The sequence below is a fragment of the Melospiza melodia genome, chromosome 3 (genome assembly GCF_035770615.1).
Source record: "Melospiza melodia melodia isolate bMelMel2 chromosome 3, bMelMel2.pri, whole genome shotgun sequence".
NCBI lineage: Eukaryota > Metazoa > Chordata > Aves > Passeriformes > Passerellidae > Melospiza > Melospiza melodia.
The window spans coordinates 26,478,004-26,500,379 of record NC_086196.1 but is presented as its reverse complement, the minus strand read 5'-3'; the positions used below and the strand labels follow the sequence as shown (position 1 = coordinate 26,500,379).

At 45.5% G+C, this 22,376-nt stretch overlaps 1 protein-coding gene across 1 annotated transcript in view; it reads right to left on the bottom strand.

Moving 5' to 3' along the window:
- The window catches only part of SLC35F1 (solute carrier family 35 member F1), a 233,193-nt gene extending 223,906 nt beyond the window's left edge, over nt 1-9,287 (bottom strand). Inside the window, exon 1 of the mRNA XM_063151066.1 lies at nt 9,070-9,287. Coding sequence (XP_063007136.1) covers nt 9,070-9,272 — 203 coding nt within the window. The 5' untranslated portion in view covers nt 9,273-9,287. The remainder of the gene's footprint in view (nt 1-9,069) is intronic.
- Nucleotides 9,288-22,376: the final 13,089 nt, after the last annotated feature.

The window sequence follows — 22,376 nt, the reverse complement described above, 5'->3', positions numbered from 1 at the left end:
CTTGTGCCTTATCCCTCCTTGGAGCATTTGACCCCTACCTTTCAGTGACTCACTTCAGGCCTCCTCTTGAAGAGTTAGACATCTACCTCCTCTCTTCAACAAAAAGGAGAGAGAATTCCCCCCCTCTTCTGCCTTGCAGCCACCATTCCTATTCAGCCCACCCCAGCTCCCTCAAACTCCCCCTTCCCCTGAAAAGCTCTGAGACAGCCACTTCAAGGCTACATCAAGGACCAGAATTTTACTTATTAGGCTGGAGAGATCCAGGAGTGGAGCTGTGGAGCTCTCTTCTGCTTTGAAGAGTTGATAAAGAGGTATCAGAGCAGGAACAGATTCTGGCATCTCCCTCCTGCAATATCAACATCTGCTTCTCTATCTCACTAAAGAGGGGGAAAGATTTACACCCCTCCTAACTCATATTCCATTTCTACCAAATGGAAAGCAGGAAAAGCCAACTCCCATCAAAAAATACTTGCAAGATGAGAAAACTAACGAGAATAAACGTGGCCCAGAAGACAGCACCCTTTTAAAATCAGCGTAGCCAAATTACATACTTCTGGACACACACACAACAGCTCCTTTGACAAATGAACACCAAAGAGGACTAAGTAAACTAGTGGACATCACTAAAGATGCTTCAAATTTTGATTTCATTCCATTATCAGCTAATACTGGCTTACAGGTTCAAATTAACACAAGGGTTATGGTCTTGTTATTGGACATAAATTACTTCATTTATCTGTATTAGAGATGCAGCAATCTGTTTCAAGCATGGCATGCTTTTGTAAATGAGCACCTTGAAGCCTGAAATGCCTTGGAAGATGAGCTGGGGAGGACGGGGGGAAAGCATCTTCCAGTTGTAAACTTTCAATTTTCAAGATTTCTCATGTTTTGTATCAAGACAAATCCATGACCTTTTGAGGTTCTTCATCCCTAGGGAACCTCACAGTACATGTGCTCACAGCTGTCTTCAGGGATGCAGCAAAGCAGAGGTAATCATGGTCTCCTACATAAGGGCTGCCTCCACCAGATTACCATGAAGTCTTACTTGCTCTCCAACCAGAAAAATCTAGGACATAAGAAGCCTTACTAAACACAGTCTCAAGAAAGAACAATCCTTCTCAAGAAGGATTTGACTTGTCTACATTTTCTGTTAGGAAAAAATAAGTTGCAGCAAAAGAAAAGACTCACTATCCAGCTCTAAAGTTCCTACAGGTCACCACAGGTCAGACCCATCGGAAAGTGGAGTGAGACCTCTCATATTACACGAGGAACAGGCAGTGTAAGGAAGCAAAGGTGACCACCACACCAAAGGGAATCTGCGTTGTTATTATATTGCAAGGGTTCCTTGTTGCTAGAGTTTCACACCTCCTTGATGTTTCTTGTAGGCAGCTCCTCTGGGCACTGACTCCTCCTCATCCTCACAGCAGCCACTGACTCCAGTTCCCCTCAGCCATCCAACCCACTCTTTTATAACACTCTGCTGATTGGCTACAGCTGCGGCCTGCTGAAGTCAGGCCTGCTCCTAATCTTTAATAATTGGCTCAGCTGCAACTCTTTAGGGGGTAAGATTGCTTTCTGTACTACCTTCATTTACTTATATTCTACTCCCCTACAAATCTGAAATTATGGACTGAAGTTACTATATCAGCTATAAACAGAAGACTGGCTTATTAAGCATCCATATTTTTTACTGTGGAGCCTGCATGGCATCATTTGTGGACAGACCATTCTGGTGAGAACAAGTGTCACCCACCTCCTCTAGGAAATTATTTGGTCATCCCTGTGTGCCATGGCACTTCCCAAAAATGCAGCACACTCCCTGCAGATGTAGGGCAGTGTGCTGCTGTATGGGAGTGCTCACCCAGCACAGCCAGGCTGTGGGGATGCTCCCTCCTGCACTGAGGAAAAGGAGGTGCATGGGAGTCAAACCTGCTACCTCAGTCATTTGGTGTCCCCGAGAAAAATGACCGAGAGTGAACATGTATTGAAGAAATGTTTTCTTAAATCACAAGAGGAACCAAGTCGGAGAAAGCTGAAAGTCGAACTTCAAAGCTTGAAGCGTTTTCAGTAAAAATCTAAGCTAGATGGATGACAGACATAAATAAGCGCAGACAGGTAAAGCAGGCAGTTCACAACATGAATCTCAAAACTACCAATACTTACACACTTTACAGTCATAGCAATTTATGAGTCCCCATACAGCTGTTCTTGCAACAGGTGATTTCAGCTGAGTTTGAGCTCTGCTCACAAGCCTTTGAGATGAGACTTCTGTTGTTGTTGGGCTTGGGGGCTAATTTTTGTAGTTTTTAATGTCAAGCTTCTTCAGCAACTTCTTTTTCCTCAGCTTTCCTGGTAATTAGCCCTAATCAGTATTCAAGTGCTAATCTGTCAGGCTATCTGCTGACTTAAAGGAAGGGAACACCTCACTAATAGCCCCAGTGTTTCCCTCTGCCTGCAGAAACAACCCCGATAAGGACAGAGACTCCAGCCATCTCCAAAGAGACAGAGCCACAAAGAGCCCTTCTGATCGCTGCTGGCATCTGGCCTTCCCCTCATTAGCACATTAAAGCTGCTCTGTCCATCCCATAAGAGCCACTCTGTCCATTCCTCCCGCTTTCTCTATGGAGCCATTTATGGTGCTGCTCCTTTGAAACCCCCCTAGTTCAAGAGGCAGTAACCCCTTCCCAAAGCCCACAGCACAGCCAGTGTCAGAAATTCCCACTTACAGACAGGCACCCAGTAAGGAGTGGCATTTTGAATGTCAAGGTGGACAGAAGACACCCACATATTCTGCCTTGCCCAACTGCCCCTCCCAGGGAAATCTTTTCCCACTCAGTACAGGGATTGTATGGTTTGGATTACAGAGCACTTATGATATCACATCACTTCAAACAACTCCTACTTCAGAACAGGACCAGCAAGGCTTAAATCACCAAAAGTGCAAATTCTCAGGAGCAAAACAAGGCAAGAGGGACAAAGCTTCCCAATCCTGGCTTCTAAACCTGTTAGGAAATGACACTCAGACACTTTGAAACCAAACTTGGACAGATTTCCAGTGCACGCTACAGCAAAAACATGGAAGGCGTTTGTACTTTAGCTGATCTTCACTCCTAAATCAAAGTATTTTGGGTGTGCTATGCTATGGCATATGGTGTGCTATGCCAATAAGTAAGTGTGCATTCACTGAAATAAGTTGTTTGGAGAAGAGGAAGAGCATCTTTTTCTCACATTTTACAGGTATTTCCCTCATGCACCCTAGTCACTGGGAACACAGCTAGTTTGCAGAAACTGTTTGCTTACAAAATGGTGATTACCAGCTAACTAATGAGAAAAAGAAAGAATGGACAATTTTTCATCACTTCATTTCTTTATGCTCTGCCAGGATGCTTTCCTACGGGCAGATATGACCTTCCCACTTCCTCAACCAAAAAGAATAATACTAACAGGCACAAGAAAGCCAACCTAGTTACTTTATTTATGCTCTGATCTCATTTTCTTTTACTTACTTCAGAATGGTATAAATATTTTTACCTGAAAGGAGAACTGTAGCTATCTGAATTGAGCTCGGGCTCATTTTTCTACAGTCACTGTTATTCTGGGTGGACTTTGAGGAGCTATTTGTACTTTTTAAGAATAAAAATCCCAAAGGAAGCAAATTCTTTTGTTTTGAAGAAGAAAGCAAAGCAACTGAAGGTCATGAATACTCACTCTTTTTTTGGATTCATAAATGATATGTTTGATCCTTGACTTGCTTTTCATTAAGGAAAAATGCCATAAATTATTTGGTTTGTTTGCCTCTCTGATCAGTCAACTGAATGACGTTTTTGCTTTGGGGCAATGAAACATCTCATCTCAATTTTATTATTATTCAGCTCCAAGTTCTTTTATTATTCAGCTCCAAGTACATAAAATCCCTATGTCTGATTTATTATGCAGGTGTGTGTTATTAGGGAAAAAACCACATTGTGTTATAGCTTTCAATGCTTGCAGTGCCATTTAAACAGCTCCCATCCCTAAGTGTTAGTAGCTTTGACACACAGGCCAAGTTCAAAGTTAGTCAGCTAGTGGGCCAAACTTCCTCAACTCCAGCATCAGGGAGGAACTGGGCCTGTAACACACTAAAAGATCAAGTTTTACTCACACTGAACCCAAACAGACAGTCTTTCTTTCAAAAAGAATCTAAATTGCTTTTGTTCATATAATTTTGCTCAGTACATCATTACCTAATTTAATGAATTATACTCATTAGAAACATTTTTCTCTTCCTTTTCCTAAGACAGGAATTAGACCATGCAGTGGCTTTTACAGAAGGCTGAAATCTACTTGACAAAGTAAAAAAGTGAGCAAAGAAGCACAGAAAGTCACACTGCTCCATAGATAACTTTTGCAATTCACTGGTGCAGAGAACAAAGCTATTTAAAAGATGAGATGGGACTGAATGCCTGAAATAACTCTTATTCCATTTTCTGATTCAAGTTGAGTATGTCTCTAACATTCTGATATGATTTTTAGGAAACTTCTGAGAAACACAAAGTGCCATTCAGCAACTGCCAGCAATAAAAAGCCCATGAAGACAACCTTGAAACAGCAAGATAAGGCACAGCCAGACTTTATAACTTGTATTCCTTAAGGAAGCTCTAAGAGATAGAAGTAGGTAAACCCAGAAAAATGCATGTGCCATCCAGCTGTCTAAAAAAGTCCTTGTCAAGGAAAGCAATACAATAGCAGTGCCTTAGACACGTCTCTGGAGACCTGAGTTTGTCGACACAGCTATGGAATTTTTTTGTTTCTAGGAATAATCTCATTTACTTAGCTAAAATAACTTTGTCATAGTACCTAAAGATATTAACTCATTTTGGTTGCAGAAACTTCATTTTCCCCCCTGTCCTGCTGCCCAGGACTACAGAGATAATGCCCATGTATAAGCAGGTATCTTGCCTGTTGGCTTTCATTTGGAGACAATTTGCAAGAATCCCCCGAAGAGATTCCTTGGCAACCTGCTCCCCCTGTGTTTCAGCAACGTTTGTTGTCTGTCCAGCTCCTCTCAAGAGATGATAACCACACTTCCCAGCGTGAGACCAACCTGAAAATTAGTTCAAAAGGTTTCAGGGGCCACAGGAGAATCTGCCAGGTGAGCCTCTGCCCTTCTGAAAGATCACCCAGGGAGTGCAAGAAAGGGACACAAGCTGCCTCTTGTGCTGGAATACAGCCAGATGGATCAAGCTGGGACCCACCAACAGGTATCTGAAATACACAGGTGCTTGCTGGGGCACAGGCACAGAGAACCACAGAACTCCAAACCACATAATTTATCTTCTATCTCCCCACTAGAGGTGGGAGTCAATGAGGAGCAAGTAAGTCACTGCCTATTAAGTGGTCCTCTACAAGCGGACAGAGTTTGTGGAGTCCAATTTTGGCTGCACAGAAATTTGGGGAAGCAAGTAATCAAGCAGTCATTATTCTTGCTCTCCCCTGCAGATAGCAGGGCACAGTCAGTCAGGGACACCTGCTCAGCAAATGTCACAAGGCAGGTACCAGGCAGGGCCCTGCAGATGGGATTTATGGACCATGGGTGTGAGTCACAGGTCCAGGAACATATCTGCAGCACAACATTTCCCCTTTGAGCTGCTACAGCAACTCAAAGCCATCCCAACTCAGAACCACAGAATCATTAAGGTTGGAAAAGACCTCCAAGATCCTGGAGCCCCACCATTAACCCAGCCCTAGCAGGTCCACTATTAAACCACATCCCTAAGCACCACAACTGCTTCAAGGATAACAGCAAGTTTGATCCTCTTGCAGCAGGTCCTGTTCACCATCACTGGCAGCCCAGAATTTATACACAAACTATTCCAGTAGATCCCATAATTGTGCTGAGCATCTCCAGTCCTTCATAATTCTAACCATTGACTTTTTTGTTTTAATTACTTTCTGCTTTGTTGTTAGGAACTTTTTTCAGTGTTTTCTGTGATCACTGAAATAGACTTTTACAGGCAGCCAGCTCTGCTTTCAGTGTGTTCTCTCCCAAATACCCTGCAGGGGTTGTTCCAGTGTTTCTCTATTACCTTGGAATCTACTGCGTGAACAGAGAGGAGAAGTTGGAAGGTGAAGTTAAAATAAGCTTCCATAGCTTGGAAAACAGTTTTAATTTGGTTTAATTGTTTAATTTTAATTCCTGAATTGACATGGAAGGCAATTCAGGAATCAGAAAATGCCTGGGTAACAGAACTACTACAAAGAAAGTGAGAAAGAAACAATGATCAGTTTCTGCCAGGGTCTGCGTCCTTTCTCCTGATGTCTTGTTTCCCCCTTGACCACTCCAGAGTCTGTCCCCTCCCTGGGCACAGACTTCTTAGCAGGGTCTCTTGTGACAGGACAAGGGTTTTAAATTAAAAGATTAGATGTAAGGAAGAATTTTTCTATTATGAGGTTGGTGAAACTCTGAAAGAGGCTGCCTAGAAATGTGGTAGATGCCTCATCCCTGGAAACAATCAGGGTAAGGTTGGATGTGGCTCTGAACAGCCTGATCTAGTTGAAGATGTTCCTGCTGATGGCAGCAGGGGTTGGATTAGGTGACCTTTAAAGGTCCCTGCCAACCCAAACCATTCTGTGATTCCACCAGCCAAAAGCAAGTTTCTGGCAGCCCCAGTTGTTGTCAATATCCCCTACTTTGTGCAGCAGAAAAGAGAAGCACAATGCATCAGGCAGGAACCTTCCACTAATGGGTGGAAGCAAATGGTGCACACAAAGTATAGATAGCACAGAGAAAGTGTTACCCTCTTCCAGGGCAAAAACAATTGGAAAGGCCAATGTTTGGTTTGTTGGGGTCTCCTACTTCTTTTGGGATATGGCATCCATGTTTCTTTCTTTCCCACATGTACTTTCAGACTATTGTTTTCATAGAGAATGAAAATATAAACACTGTGTCAGAATTCATTTCACTGCATCAACAGAAATACTGATGAAAGCTGTGATGTTTCATGGAGACATCAGTTCCCATGTAAAGTTGAAAGAAACTTAAGGAAATCTAACTTCTGAAAAATTTCCATTGATACACAATGTGAGACTGGCTAAGAATTAAAACACCTCAGTAACATGTCTTCTCCTTCTGCATAAACCACATAAATTTGGAAAAATTTTACTCTTATTTCATGTTTGAGGAGGAGGTAAGAACACAATCACGAAAAAAAGAGACTGACTCCTGTTCCTTAGGCTGCTCTTCTGTGCTATGTGAGATCTCATTTCTAGGTTCAAGTTTACGAATCAGAACAAACAGATTTGAACTTCGGTCACCAGAGCAAATTTCTATCCTTCCCCTCCTAAAAAAAAAAAAAAAAAAAAAAAAAAAAAAAAAGAAAGAAAAAAAAAAAACAAACACAACAAAACAAAACCCCACCTACGTATTCTCATTTCAATCATACAATCTTAACAATCTTATATAAAGAACAACTAATTTGACATTTCATCTACAACTCATTCATATACATGCATAAGCCTGCTAACTGTTTAAACTGTATGACTTCATCCAACACCTCCCTGAAGACTGTGGTCAGTCTGATGACTCCCCAGAGGTCATTATTACCACCCTTGCACAGGAGAGCCTACTGCTTTTGTATCTGACCTCTTCACCACATCTTCCTGTTTCTCTTGGTGCCCCTGGAAAAACATCTTTTCTCTAGTGTCTTGTTTCAGGACTGACACACACCTCAGAATGACCAAGCAGAAGGAGGGGAGGATCTTGCAAGCACAGGATGCCTAAGATGACACGGACTGTCGGGTTGAGGAATTGAGCCAATCTTTCAATAGGGAGAGTTGCAAAATGCTTGTGGTACAAGAAAATGTGTGACTGAGTTGAAGCAGCTCTTACTTGTTTCAACTTCTTTTCAACCCTTGTCATGCTCAAATAACAAAGATAAGATAAGACAGAGGGAACTCTGTCACTGAAGCTTTGGGGAATACTCCTGGAATTGTAACAGTTAATTAACTGCGTGTAATAGGGATGTTCTGAGAGCAAAGAGCTTCACGTATTTTTAACAATGCAACACTTGTAGGAATTGTAATTTTTTAATATTTAAAAGCTTCATCTTCAAACCTAACACACCCATTTAGAATAGCTGGGTTCAGTAGCTCGTCCACGTTACATGGATCTGAAACTAAAATCGGGACAATGAGGCCAAGGCTGGTAGCACCATCCCATTGCTGCAACCGCCCTGTTCAGCACGTAAGAGTCATTAGGCAGAAGTGATGGCTCCAGCTGCCTTTTCAGACAGGAGCCCCTTCTGGAGACGAGCAACCAGTTGGGCACTGTATGGACTCTGTTCTGTAGTAAAACCCTCTGCCCTCATCAAATGCAATGCAAAAGAAACAACCGGCAGAGAGAGGAGCGCAAAGGATTAACTAAGATGGTTCCAGCGTTTTCTTGTGCCTTCGGTGAAACAATTTACTCCGAGTACCCTGCAGTTTTCCCATCTTTGCACTGACCGCTCTGAGCCACACGCAGGGGCGAACGGAGCGGCTCGCCTCTCGCCAGCAGCCCCAGCGTTCTGAACGGGGCAGAGATGCCACACGACGCCACCGGCACCCCGGAGCATCAGGCCGCGCCGGGCGCCGCTGGCGGACCCGGCCGGGAGCCCCGGGGGCCGCCCCTTCCCGCCGCGCTCCCGCCCGCACTCCAACTTGCCCGGGCTGCGGCAGCGGGGATGCTGCTGCCTGCTCCCGCCTGTCCGCGACCGGCCGGGACAGCGGGAGCGGCGGGAGGCGCGGGGGCTCCGCTGCGGAAGCTGTGCCCGTGGGCACGGCAGGTGCCACGGGCACCGACGGGGAGGGCGCGGGCTGCCGGCTCACGCCGCCGCCTCGCAGGCAACAATGGGCCGGGGGAGGCTCCGCGCCGTCGCTCCCTGCCCGCCCGGGGCTCCTGTGGGGGAAGGCGCTGCCAGCCCAGCCCAGCCCGGCGGAGCCGAAGGGAGCCGAGCCGGGCCGGGCCGGGTCGGGGCCCCTCCGACCTGGGCGCCTCAGGGCGAGCGGCACCGTGCCGTGTAGCCAGAGCCCCGCTCCATCCCCTGGCCTCACCTGTTCAGCACTTTCCTGATCCTCTGGCGCACGCTGGAGGAGGGCGCGGAGATGCCGCTCCTGCCGCCGCCGCTGCCGCCCTCCGCCGGCAGGTTCTCGATGGTGGCCACGACATGGCTGGGCTGCGGCGAGTGGTGCGGCGGCGGCGGCGGCTGCGGCGGCGGCGGGTGGCGGTGCTGGCGGTGGCGCTCGGGGGAGAGCATCGCGGCGGGGCTGCGCCTCAGCGGAGAGCGGGGCGCATCCCGGCGGGAGGGCGGCGGGCGCTGCTGCCGCCGGCGCTGGCTCCCTCGGCTTCCGGGCAGCTCCAGACCCTCGCCCGCTCCTCCCTCACTGGGCTGCCATGCAGCGAGGGGCGGGATGCTGCCGCCGCCGCCAGCGAGTGCCGCTCACGGCCGACGAAGTGGCAGCAGTTTGGCGACCCTCCTCCTCCTCCTCCTCCCACACCCCCCGCGCCCAGCCGGTGCCTCCCCCCGGCGGAGCCGCCGCCGCTGCGCCGCCTCGATCCCCTTTGTTCCCGCTCGCCACCGCCCCGCGCTCCCCTGACGCGCGGCTGCTGCCGCGGCACGGCCCGGCCCAGCACGGCACGGCACAGCACAGCACGGCGCGGAGACCCTCGGAGCCCCCCGGAGCACCCCGCAGCCCTGCGCGCCGCGGAGCCGCCGCCGAGCGCGGCCGGGACCGCCAGGGGGAGCCCGCGGCGGCGGCAGCGCCCCCGGGGCAGCGCGGCCGGGCCGGTCCCGAGGGGTCCGCAAGGGTCCCGGCCGAGGGGTCCCCGAGGGCTCTGCCGCCTCCAGCTGCGCTCCGTGCTGGGGGAAAAGGGGGAGCCGCGTCGGCGGGGCCCGAACTTTGCCCCATTAAACCCTCATCGGTTTTCTTCGGGGTGTTTAGTTGTCTTTTTGAAGTGGGTTTTTTGGGGTGTTGTTTCTTTGGGTTGGAGACGCTCACGGCTGGGCGGCACGGCACTTCCTCCCTGGCCGGGGCTGTGTGAACGCCCGAAAGTTGCCGTACACTTGTCTTCTGAAACGTGGCACAGCCCGTGTCATCTTCAGCCAACTGGGAAAAGCGTAAAGAAGAAATCGCCTCTGAACAACGCCCTGGCTCTCACACTGCCAGAGGCACGTAAGGGACTGAGGGAGGCATGGCAGTCGCTGTAAAGTTCAGAGCTCCATACATTTTTCATAGAGACAGTGCACTTGAAGTTCATGCCTGGGCGAGGCTTGTTAAAGTGTTGTGTTTCTCGCGTTCAAATACTGGGAGACTCCCCAAAGAGAAATGGAATGAACGTGGGTTCAATATTTCTTACTCTAAACATAAAGATCTTTCACTTCAAAAATTGAATTAGGCTCAGAGGACGTGTCTTTTCAATCGATCATGTCTCTCTGAAACATATTACATGATAATTTTGCTAAGCCTTTAAGTGACATACATTTGAAATTTCACCTTCTTCATTCTATTGTTCCCCTCTACTTATTTTTGTCAAGGATTCTTTCCGCATATTTGTTTGTGTGAACCTTACACAAAGCTGTGAAGATGAGATGAACATTCATGGTAAGCAGGGAAATGTGGTTGTAAAGCCATGCAGTGCCTCCCAGGGAAATCAGATAGATGTGATACTCAAAATTATATTTGCCTCTTTTTTTTATCTTTATGTTTCAGGTCGGTAATGTCTGTTTGTAGGAACTCTTCCTTTTGCCAATATCAATGTTTAATGCGTCGGTTTACTCTGAGTACCTGAGCAGCCTCCGTCTAACAGGTCTTCAGATGAGATCCGGTGGAGCATGTTGCTTTACCAGAGGAATGCTTTTGAAGATGGGGCTCGCTCACTCGAAATCCTGTAAAGTTCATTCTCTGTTCTGGGCAAACAGCCAGCTGTTTTCAGCGCGAGCCGAATCTCAGTTGAATCGGATTATGCTACTGAGCGATTCTCCTGTCTCCCATTCCCCCCATGGCAACCACATGCTCCCGTAAGTGGAGAGAGGATGAGGTTCATTCTCCCTGGCAGCTCTTGAAGTGGAAGGGGCAGAGGCTGGGGAGCTGCAGTGCCCCGCAGCCGGGCGGTGCAGGGTTGGTTATCTGCGGGGCTGGCAGCCCAGGCTCCCTGCAGCTGCAGCATCTCCCCGCTCGCACACTCCGCTGTGCCCTACGCACTCTCGCCCCTGTTTGTTAATGTTTCCGTGCCCTCGGTTAAACAGGCTGTCTCGCCACGCTGCGGCTCGGTGAGTACTCTGGAAGCGCTCGCTGTGAGATGGGAAAGGGTTGAGGTCAGAGATGTGTGTGCTTCTGGGTGCTCAGTGGCCATTGCAGACTAATCCGACAGCTGAGCAGACCAGAACAACAGTGTTTGTGTAACTTTATTCCCGCTGATTAAACCAAGTGAATGCATACCTGGAGTCCAATTTGGGATGTGCCCATAAACGGGGGGGCTGTAGGGAGGCCCTTTCCTCAGAGCAGCCCCCTTTTTTAGCAGCCCCCATTTTGGCAATGCAGAGAAAAACTGTAGGTCTGTGCAGACAGCCCCGCTGCCATTGTGACAAATGGATTTCTTGCACGTGCAGGTCCATCATAAATGCAATGCCAAACTTTTGCTGTGTCCAATGAAATTGTTTCCAATTACTTTTCACTTTGTCTCACCACCACACCATACCACACACAGAGCATTACACCATCCCATGGCTTCATGCTTTTAATATTGCAGCTTAGCCGTGCAGGGCTTTTTCCACGGTTAGACAAAAGTACTGGGAGGAGCAATTGCACAGGATGCATTCCGTTTAGTAATATCAGCAGTGGACTGCATCATACAATCAGTAGGCACTGATTGAGAGCAGCATTTTTTAACATTTTAATAATTGCTCAAGATGCTGTTCCTGTGGCTCAGTATCCCTCAGTCCCAGCATTCCTGGCCTGATTTCAAACTAAGTGCTAAGCATGCTCCTCTCCCTTGTAACTGTGACTTTCCATGTTGACATTCAACTATGGCACCTCCGACATTTTCATTTATGTAACACCCAACAGGAGTAGTTTTACCAGAATATAGGCATAGAATCTGTATAATTGTGAAAATTTCTTTTATGTTAAGCATTTCACCCCCCAGGTGAACATGCTAGAGGTTAGTCTGATGACTCGTTTTTGTCATTTACCCTGAAGAAGCAGTTCACCTTCCAGCAATTGAATCTGGTTTCAAGTGTAGGTTTTCCAATATTGTCACATGAGCTTAAACCCAGGCTCTTGAAGGCACTGAACTGCCTCAGCCTTTTTGTTCTCCAACAGTCTCCATGAATAAAGGAAAAAAACTCTCCATGGCCACCAGAGTTCACAGGGGATCAATTCCTTTTAACTTTTAAAGTTTCTGTCAATAAAGATGTACAAAGCTGTTAGCACAGCAGCCTCAGTGACTGCCTAACACACTACCCAGGAGTCTGGCCTAAGCCTAAATCCTTGAAGCACAATCCTTAAACTAGATGGGGAAGTCCTCTCCTGCGGCTCCAATCTTGCAGCTGTGCTGTAGTCCCACTTGAGAGCTGGAAGGATTGTGGCAGGACCAGAGGCTAACCAGTAGCTAGAGGGACAGCACAGTACCAGTAGAATTTGTAAGTAGGGCAGCGGTACTAACAAAGAAGAAATTTTTATAAAGGCATGCCCCTATACCTACAAATAGGTTGAACAGTTTCCCTGGATGCAAGGACTTGGGCTCTCACCTCTGCTTAGCCAAATTTTAGAGATGTTAAACTCAATTTTTTGCTTTTCCAGCTGAGTCTCCTAGAATTGGTGAAGTTGCTTTTTCTGTTGGCACCCCTTGGTTCCCAGCTCAAAGAAAAGAACCCCAAATTCCAATGGTTGCAGTTCTGTGGAAAAGCTCTGGGTTCTGTAGCTCTGAAGCAGCTCTCAAGGCTGCTTGTCTTATTGTGGGGATTCAGCCAGACAAAGAAGACTCTTCTGTCACATTTTTTTCAAGGATGGGAAACTGAGGTACTGAAGCAGCTCCAGCCAAGACAGGACATGCGCTGTAATTTCTCAATCAGCCATCAAGGATGCCAACAGGAAGAATCATGATGGCTTTTTCCTCCCTCTGAATGACTATTATATATTTCCTGTTTGATTTGTATAGAATATATAAATTTTATGTTGATATGTAAATTTTAATATTTGATCTAACATTTTATTTATCTTAAACATTTTTATTTTATTAAAACATTGCTTGATTATGACTAAGAAATCAAATATTACTTTTTTTTCCTTCATCCCTGGAATGAAATAGTTGCAGCTGGAGGGAATGAGATCTTTCATTACCACACTCTGCTGCAACACCAGATGGATCAGCATTAGCTCATCCCACTTATTCCTGCATGGTGCTCCAGAGAGGGTTTAGTCATACTTCGGGTGAGTTTGGGTTGAGCACTATCCTGAAGCTGTAGTGCTTCTGTCTAGCTTATTTGAAAGAAACCCAGGTATCCCTAAAGTCAGAGCTGCATTGGGAAATGCTGACTGCCTTCTTTTGGGGGTCAAGCAACAGCCATGGAGGCAAAGTGTTGGTGTCAACAAAAGTCCTTTGCTGAAAATCCTTCCCAGCCCCCTCTTGGGCAGAGTTTATTAGGAGAGTCCAACAACCCCAACCACTTCCCAACACACATGAGCCAGATTCACAGAAGTGACAAATTTCCAACATGGGGGTAGACTATGACAGAAAAAAGGAAGGGTAGAGCACAGCAGCACAGCCTTCATGTTATTCCTCAGCCTCCATGCACCACTGTCCCATTTTGGCACCATTATTACAGGTAATCGTGGCCTCACAAGACAAGGGGTTACAAGATGAGAAGCCATCAGTCATGAACAATGAGCATAATGTGTCTGTTCATACATGTCAGATGATCTATGGAAAGGCAATGTAGCTGTGGGGAATATCAGCACACAACTCACATACAGTACCCAGCCAAGAACTCTGCATCTGATGGAACAAGAGGGGAGGAGCATGGAGGCACAGACAGAGCTGCTCTCCCCACTGGTTCTCTGTTCCTTGCTTGCACATGATGTGAGACACCCCACCTGCATGGCAGAGGAATGTTGTGGGTGGTGATGTCTATTATTCACATCACATCATAAAAATACTTTATATTTTTCATTAGCTTCAGAAGGGAATATAACAACTGGCTAATAATTTTCTTTCTTGTAGGGGAATATTCACACACACGAGCAGAGACAGGGAGAATTGCATTGCAATGCCTTTGGAGCCTGAGACTAAGCAGCTGCATCCATATAAAGAAGATAGATTATACAATACAGAAAAGGTAAAATTAAATAGAATTTATTCAATTCCATCACCTTCGGTGAGCAGCAAATGCACAATAAAAAGTACAATAAATAATCTGCGAATGCCTGAGCTTACAATAGTACAAGGTTCACAAGCAGTTCAGAAGCAGAACATCTGGAATAGCTCTGTTTCTCTAAGGAGGAGAATGGGGAGAGCTCCTGCCTCACATGTGATTGCCTCTTCTTTGAGCTCTCCTTGCTTCACTGCTGCAGCAATCATTTCAGCACTTTGTCACCGCCGTGCAATCACCGGCAGCTTTTTGACAGTTGCAGACGTTTACCTACTTGTCCTCTTCCTAATTTGCATAAACATAAATGAATCCTGCAGAGATTAATTAAGAACAGTATTAACTTTCCTGCTTTGCTTGTAGCATAGGTCACTCACAGACTCAAAACCTCAGACTGGAAAGAGAGCTGAATCTCGAAAGCAACAGCTCATCAGCTCATCAGCTCAGGAAGCTGCGGGGAGGCAGACTGCTATTTCCCTTGCTGATATTCAGCACTGGAAAAGCAAGCAGGAAGAAGTCCCTAACCTGGTACCAAAAGAGAAATTAAGTTATAATAAATCATGTATTGCTGGTTTTGTGCAGCTCAGTAGCATTTTCAATCTACTTGTTCTTTTCACAAAAACACATTAAGATTAATTTCTTTGATTGTGTGATTCTTGTCCTTCCTCGTTGCATTATTAAATGTTAGCCTACAGCATGCCCTGATTTAAGTGTCTCTACTTGTCCAGAAACAACAAGTTTTTTTAAATAATCATGTTCTTCTATGGAAGAACAATAACTCTTTTCAATGTTACTGTTTGGCAATCAGAAAATGTGATACAAAGATGAGGAAAATCAAACCAACTTGTGTTGATTTGGAGGAAGCAAGTCTTGAAAAGTCCATTTCAGGAGAAATATGACAATTTGATATTGCTTTATTTCCTTGCTTATCTGTACTTTATAGAAAACTCCCCAGTCCTGCGGGATCTTCTCTGCCTGGGGGATTCGGTGAGCAGGTTGGAGGGATGCTTCAACACACAACTTGGGAAATATTTTTGGAAATGACACACCTCACAGCAGAGGTGGTTTATTAGTCCATTTGCAAGTCAGATAATTGTCAATATGTCAAGGAGAGGCCTGGATTTCCAAGAATGAAGCTTCCCTTGGACTGAGAGGCATTTCACTGCCCGGGTTTCAGCGCACCATCTCCATACAGCAGTAGCTCAGTGGAATGTGGAGGCCTGTGGTGTACATGAGATCATTTAAGGTGATCTTGAGGTCCTCCTGGCCATGCCCTCTCTGGGTAAACAATGTCCAAACAAAAACTTAGGGTGAGAGATGCAGAATGACAGAATCATTTCAGTCAGAAAGGACCTTGAGGATCCCCAAGTCCAGCCATTAACTCAGCACTGGCAAGGCCACCATTAACCATGGCTTCAAGCACCACATGTATATGTTTTCTAAATGCCTCCAGGGCTGGTAACTCAACCACTTCCCTAGGCAGCCTCTTTCAATGCTGAACAACCCTTTTGGAGCAACTTGTCCTGTCAGCCTGGTGCTTATTATGTGTGAGAAGAGACCAACCCCTGCCTTGCTGCAGCCTCCTTTCAGGCAGCTGTGCACAGCAATAAGGTCCCTCCTGAGCCTCCTCCTGTCCAGGCTAAACAACCCCAGCTCCCTTGGTTGTTCCCTGTAAGACTTGTTCTCCAGACTCTTCACCAGCTCCACTGCCCTTCTCTGGCCATGCCCCAGCACCTCAATGTCTCTCTCTATTAGTGAGGGACCCATAATTGAGCACAGGATTCAAGGTGTGGCCTCACCAGTCCCAGGTACAGGGGGACAATCACTGGTTCTGCTGACCACGCTGCTTCTGATACAGGCCAGGACTGCCAGATTCCAGGGCAAAGTGACACGGCAGTTTTGCTGGACAAGAATTCCATCTGGAAAAAGGATTTCAACATTTAAAGCAAATCACCTCAGGAGAAAAATGAGAGTTCATTTTCTAAGGGAGAAAAGCCATTAGATGGACTGTGGAGAAATTAAAGGGGCTTCCCAAACAGTAAATGTGTTAACCTCTAGAGAAAACCAACCATACATATTGTATGCCTTAGCAGTATTGTAATATATCTCATTGACAGACTTTTGTCCTGGTTAATAACACCAGAGGCCTGTGGGTTTCTAATTATTGCTGTCATATCTCCCAGGGGGAAACAAAATGGTAGGGCTGAAACCTAAATTAAACCCACTGGAGATGGAAGCAAGGTGCCAGGGAGTGCAGCCCCAGCCCTGGCTGAGTGCAGGTGCAGGGTGGTGCTCCCTCCTCCCCCAGGGCCGTGGCAGAGGGCTCCAGGCTGCAGAAGACAGGAGCAGAAGGGTTGTGCCTTCAAGCAGTGGTCATGACAGTGGTGCAGGTTTGGCTTTTCCCTCTTCATTCCACCTGCACACGCCGGCCATTTGGGACAGTGCTGCTGTGACCACATCTGTGTTTTTGCTGGCACTGCCTGCCCTTCACCATCTATTCAAACTTCCCATATCCTCTCTCCCTGGCCTTGTGTACCTCTAGTCCCACCTGCCTCACCTCCCCTGCACAGTCCCACCTTCTCAGAGCTGATCCAAAAATCTGTGACAGACAACACAGCAACATTTTAGTTAATGCTGCAGGGGAGGAGAACGACTGACCTTTGCACTGCCTTTCCTCCTTTCTGTCATTTCGAACTTCCCCAGCTTCCCAGGACTGTCAGAATCCTGGTTACACCTTGAGCCTGTCCTAGAGTGTGGGAAACACAAGAACAAACCTGCTCTTTTTCTAGCATGACAATGCTCTAAAGACGCCAAATCAGAGCAAGTTTAGCATAGAGATTACAACAAGCCAGCTGCTTTATTAACTCCATCAAGCAATGGCACAAACTGCCAAGGGTGGAAAGGCTCCATCCTTGGAGGTTTTCAAGATCCAGCAAGTGAAATCACAAGGCACCTGGTTTCACAGGAGATTGGATGTCACTGACACATTTCATGAAAAATCCCTTTGCCAGGATCTTTTCTCCTGAGAAGCTGGGAAGCTTCAGCTTCTCCATGTTTTGCTACTTTGGAATGTAATTTGGAGAACTGTTTACCCAGCATGTGAATTGTTTTTACTTGGTAAAATCACAGCAGCTGTGTCAGACTTTCTGAGCCTGTCATGGGTTTCTTTATTATCATTCCTTTCTAGCTTTCTGATTAAATCCTTTCTTCTATTCTTTAGTATCATTTAAGTATATAATGTTAAAATATAACATAGCATAACATAACATAACATAACATAACATAACATATCAGCCTTCTGAAACATGGAGTCAAGATTCTCATCTCTTCCCTCGTCCTGGGGACCCTCAAACACCACCACAGATGGACCAGAGTCTTTCTGTGTTCCCTTCTGAGGAAAGTTACCCTACAGTCCAGTGAATCAGGATTTTAGTTGTGCCAAGTTATGTTTCAGTAGTACGTGTATGTGTAACTGTGGGGTCAGAAAAATCCACAAGGGAATAGAGATGGGAAGAGTAACCTTTTCACTACTTCTCATTTTATTAGGATAAAGTTACAGAAAAACATGAAAGGATAAGGATCTATAAAGTGACTTACTCCCACATTCTACAAGAACAAAGATAAAATGTATGCAAATAAAGCAACAACAAAGCGCTTGACAAATGCAAATTCTTAATTACTAAAATTTATTGGAAGGAATAGCAGAGATTCAGCTCTCTTGCCATATTCCTTGATAGACTGGAGAGAGGAGCACTTAGAATTATTGCCTCAGTAAGATTCAGTATGTACGTCACTGACTGGCTGTTTTAGTGTATCCATCAGCAGGGGTAACAACTAAAAATAAACAGATAAAAATCAGAATACTTCCTTTGGAAGCAGCACTCTTTAGGGATATTTATTGTTGGTTTCTGGTGATTCTTTATATCTGGTACATTTTTGTGAAATGTCTTAATCTTTCAAAAATAAAGATTGATCTCCAGGTATTAACAAGCTCTCCTTTCAAAGTGTAAAGTGCCTTTCCATGTTATCTTTTTTTCATGTGTCAATTTGTTTTGCAGGCCTTATTGGCAAGACATAACTGCAATTCTGTGAGTGAACGAGAGGAGGGATTGTTGTTAAGCCAAGTCCAAAATCTAGTGTGCAGAAGGAATTAAAGATTAAATACATAGCATTTTGGGGCAAGAAAGTCACATCTGCTAGTCACATTTTGCAAATAGGTGAACTCTTTGGGTGATTAATGAAAGTTACTGTCAGGTTCAAGGCTTTATTAAATTATTCTTTAATATATTAGTTCTGCATTACTGAAATAGCAGAAGGAGACATGATTAACAGGACAACTTGTGCTTACGAAGGTACCACCTAAGGAGGTCATTATGTCAGCATCATCAGCAGTGTTCAAGATGGAGAAGGATGCATGGAAAGTGGAATTTTTTCCATGGCTAACCCCAATTCATTCCAGAAGTTAGATTTGATGATTAGAGAGTCATGTCCCACATAGAGTCTGAGAACATGCTAATGGTTAATAATAGATTATCTGAATGAACACTGAATTTTGAAGAGATATGGAAGCCAGAGTCTATGGGCAAAAGTGTTGGACCAAATTCAGCTCTTTTTGCTGACTGAATTGTTACCTTCTCCTGACTTGGTCATTTTAAATTATTCTCAGAGCATGTTCAACTAGCTCCCATGCTGAACTGATGCAGGTGGAAATTTTACTTGGTTTTCTCACAAACACTGTTCTTCTGATTTCTACACACATTTGTACCAAACTGGAGAGCTAAAACCTCACCCTTCTCTGCACTTAGGATGGAGAGCAAGGAAACAGGATGAATAATGTGCTTGTCCTGGTGTACAAGCAGCCAGGATTTGCTTCTTCCTACACTGGGATTAATGAACATGTCTATCATATTCTGAAAAGTATTTGACTGTCATGCCAACAGAAGCAAGAGCTATTCTCAGTGATAAGAACTACTTAGCAGATAGATATAATGCTCATGTTGAAGTAAAAGCAAGTAAATCCCACCATAATGTGCTCCTGTACATACTGTGAAATCCTTCTTAAGGAAGCACAGCCTGGGTAACAGAGTTTAAATCCAGCTGAGATGTCTGGGACTGCTTTTCAGCTTTCTCTGACTCAGTAACCCAGCACAGAACTGGAGAGAAAGTACCAGAAGGATAGTAGACATGCAAAATATTTCACAGCATCACTTGAAGGCTGACTTGCACCCATTAAAATGTATTGCCTGACAAGTAATCCTGTAAACCACTGCTTACTGCCCCATGAAAAGCCTGCCAGATAATGCCAGCCTTTCTGCTTGCTCCCCTTCCTTGGACAAGCACAGACTGCATTTGCAGTTTGAAATTCAACTCCCTCCACCTCAATCTTGTCAAAGAATTTACCAGAAAAAAAAAATGGGCAGCAAAGTTAATGTTACTGAAGGGGAAGTGTCCTTTCAAAATCAATGAAATGAACAAAGACATTTCATATTTTACATCCAAGAGTTCTAGTAAAAAGTGAAAATCTGTGACAAAATAAACATAACCCACCTTGTGCTTAAATCCCTTTGGATTTGAATCTGAGTCCTTTTGAAATTACAAGGAAGAGCAGATGGGTTGATGCAAGATGCAACCTCAGTACTGTGGTCCAGGAGCAAAGAAACCACAAGCCCCCCGCAGCACAGCATCTGCCATTCAGCAAGTGTCAGCAGTTCAGTGCTTTGTAGATTAAAAGAGAGATTCTTCTGTTCTTCAAAATACCCTAAGTGGTCAGTACAATACCTGCACATGGGACATTTATTCACTCCAGATGAGGATCCCCTGTATGATAAAAATCTGCCTTGTGTCCAAGCCACATGTCATGACAAGACAGCAGCTTGTTCATTCACCTTGAATCTAGAGCGTACAAAAGTGTACAAAACCTGTACTGAAAGCAGTTCAAAGAGTTTGGTGGATGAGAGGCTGGACACAACTGGGCAATGTGCACTTGCAGCCCAGAATGCCAACTGTGTCTTGGGCTGAGTCAGAGGCAGTGTGGCCAGTGGGCAATGGAGGTGATTCTGCCCCTCTGCTCTGCTCTGCTCTGCTCTGGTGAGGCCCCATCTGCAGGGCTGCATCAGCTCTGGGGCCCCCAGCACAGAAAGAACATGGACCTGCTGGAACATTTCCAGAGGAGGGACACCAAGATGTTTAGAGGGATCGAGAACCTCTCACACAAGGAAAGGCGGAAAGAATTGGGTTTATTCACCCTGGAAAAAAGACAGCTTGGGTGACCTAACTGCAGCCTTCCAGTACCTGGAGGGACCCTGCAAGGAGGATGGAGGGGACTTTTGACATGAGCATGTAGTGACAGGAAAAGGGAGAATGGATGTGGTATTTTTGGGGTCCCCCGTCGTGGCGAGGAAAGATGAATCTGACTCCATGTTCTTAGAAGGCTAATTTATTATTTTATGATACTATATTATATTAAAGAATGCTACACTAAAACTATACTAAAGAATAGAGAAAGGATACTTACAGAAGACCTAACATTAAATGAAAAACCCATTACTCTATCCAGAGTCCCGACACAGCCTGACCATGATTGGTCATTAAGTCAAAACAATTCACATGTTGAATAAACAATCTCCAACCACATTCCAAAGCAGCAAAACACAGGAGAAGCGAATGAGATAATATTATTTTCCTTTTTCTCTGAGGCTTCTCAGCTTCCCAGGAGAGAAATCATGGTGAAGGGATTTTTCTGGAAAATATGACAGTGACAAATAGATTCAAATTAGAAGAGAGATTGAGATTAGATATAAGGAGGGTTTTTATTGTGAGGGTGATGAGGCAATGGAACAAGTTGCCCAGAGAAGTTGTGAGTCCCCATCCCTGGAAGTGTTCAGGACCAGGTTGGATGGGACCCTGAGCAACTTGGTCTAGATGAAGGTGTCTCTGCCCATGTCAGTAGTGCTGGAACTAGATCATCTTTAAGGCCCTTTCCAACCCAGACCATTCTATGATTCTCTTAATAATACCATAATTGATTATGGTGTTTCCACCTGCTGGACCAGCTGCTGGGCTAGGAGTCGTGGTGGGTGACACACATTCGGCTATAAGGGGATGAGTTCAAGAGTCATTGACAGGAGTCACACTCCAGTCATTTTACTTAAAATAAAATAATTTTACAAGTAAAATAAAAGCTGTGTGCCTGTCCTTCCCAAGGGGCTGGATGTCAGACAGAGTGAGACATTGTCTTCTTGCTTTGTAGACTATTTCAGGGCTGCAGTACCCAGAGGAGGTGTTTGCAATGAGTAGCTGTACATGAGCTCTGGAGCTGTGTCCAATGATAATGCAGCAGCAATGTGTGCACTGAGCAAGATAGAAATCTGGGTAGGCCCCTTAAGAGCTGTGAGGCTATGTCACAGTAAGCAGTGCAAGCAGCTGCAGTGGCTTTCTGAAAGGTCTGGAGGGTTTAACAGCTACAGTATAGCAACAAAACATACCCAGGAAATGTCAGTGTGGCAATTTTGTAGGCTTTCAGCGTAAAGCTTGGAGACACCCTGAGCATACTCTGGAAGCCAAACCATATTTTTTTTTACAATCCCTACCATGTGCCTGAAGGTCAGCACTGCTGTTTCTGACGCAGAGAGCTTTTCAGGAGTCTCTTGTGGTATTTTGGGGTGATTTTGCAGCAGGTGAAAAGGTTTTTTCAGCACAGGGTACTGCCTATGTACAGCAAAAATTAATGATGAGAAATGACAGCTAAATGGAATGGAAAATGCAGGTTTATGACCATCACCACTGTCCTGAAATTTTCTTACTCCCCAAACTGTGTATGTTTTGCCCATTTCTATGCCTCTTGACATCTTCTTTCTCTTCTTCCACCATTTCACTGCTTTTTGCAACACACAAGGTGGTATCAACAAGATCCATTTTTCTCCTGCAAAGGAGGAAAACCTAAGCTTTGACTTTTTTCCTTTGCCTTGTGACTTTGCCAGTCTGAGTAGACTGGTT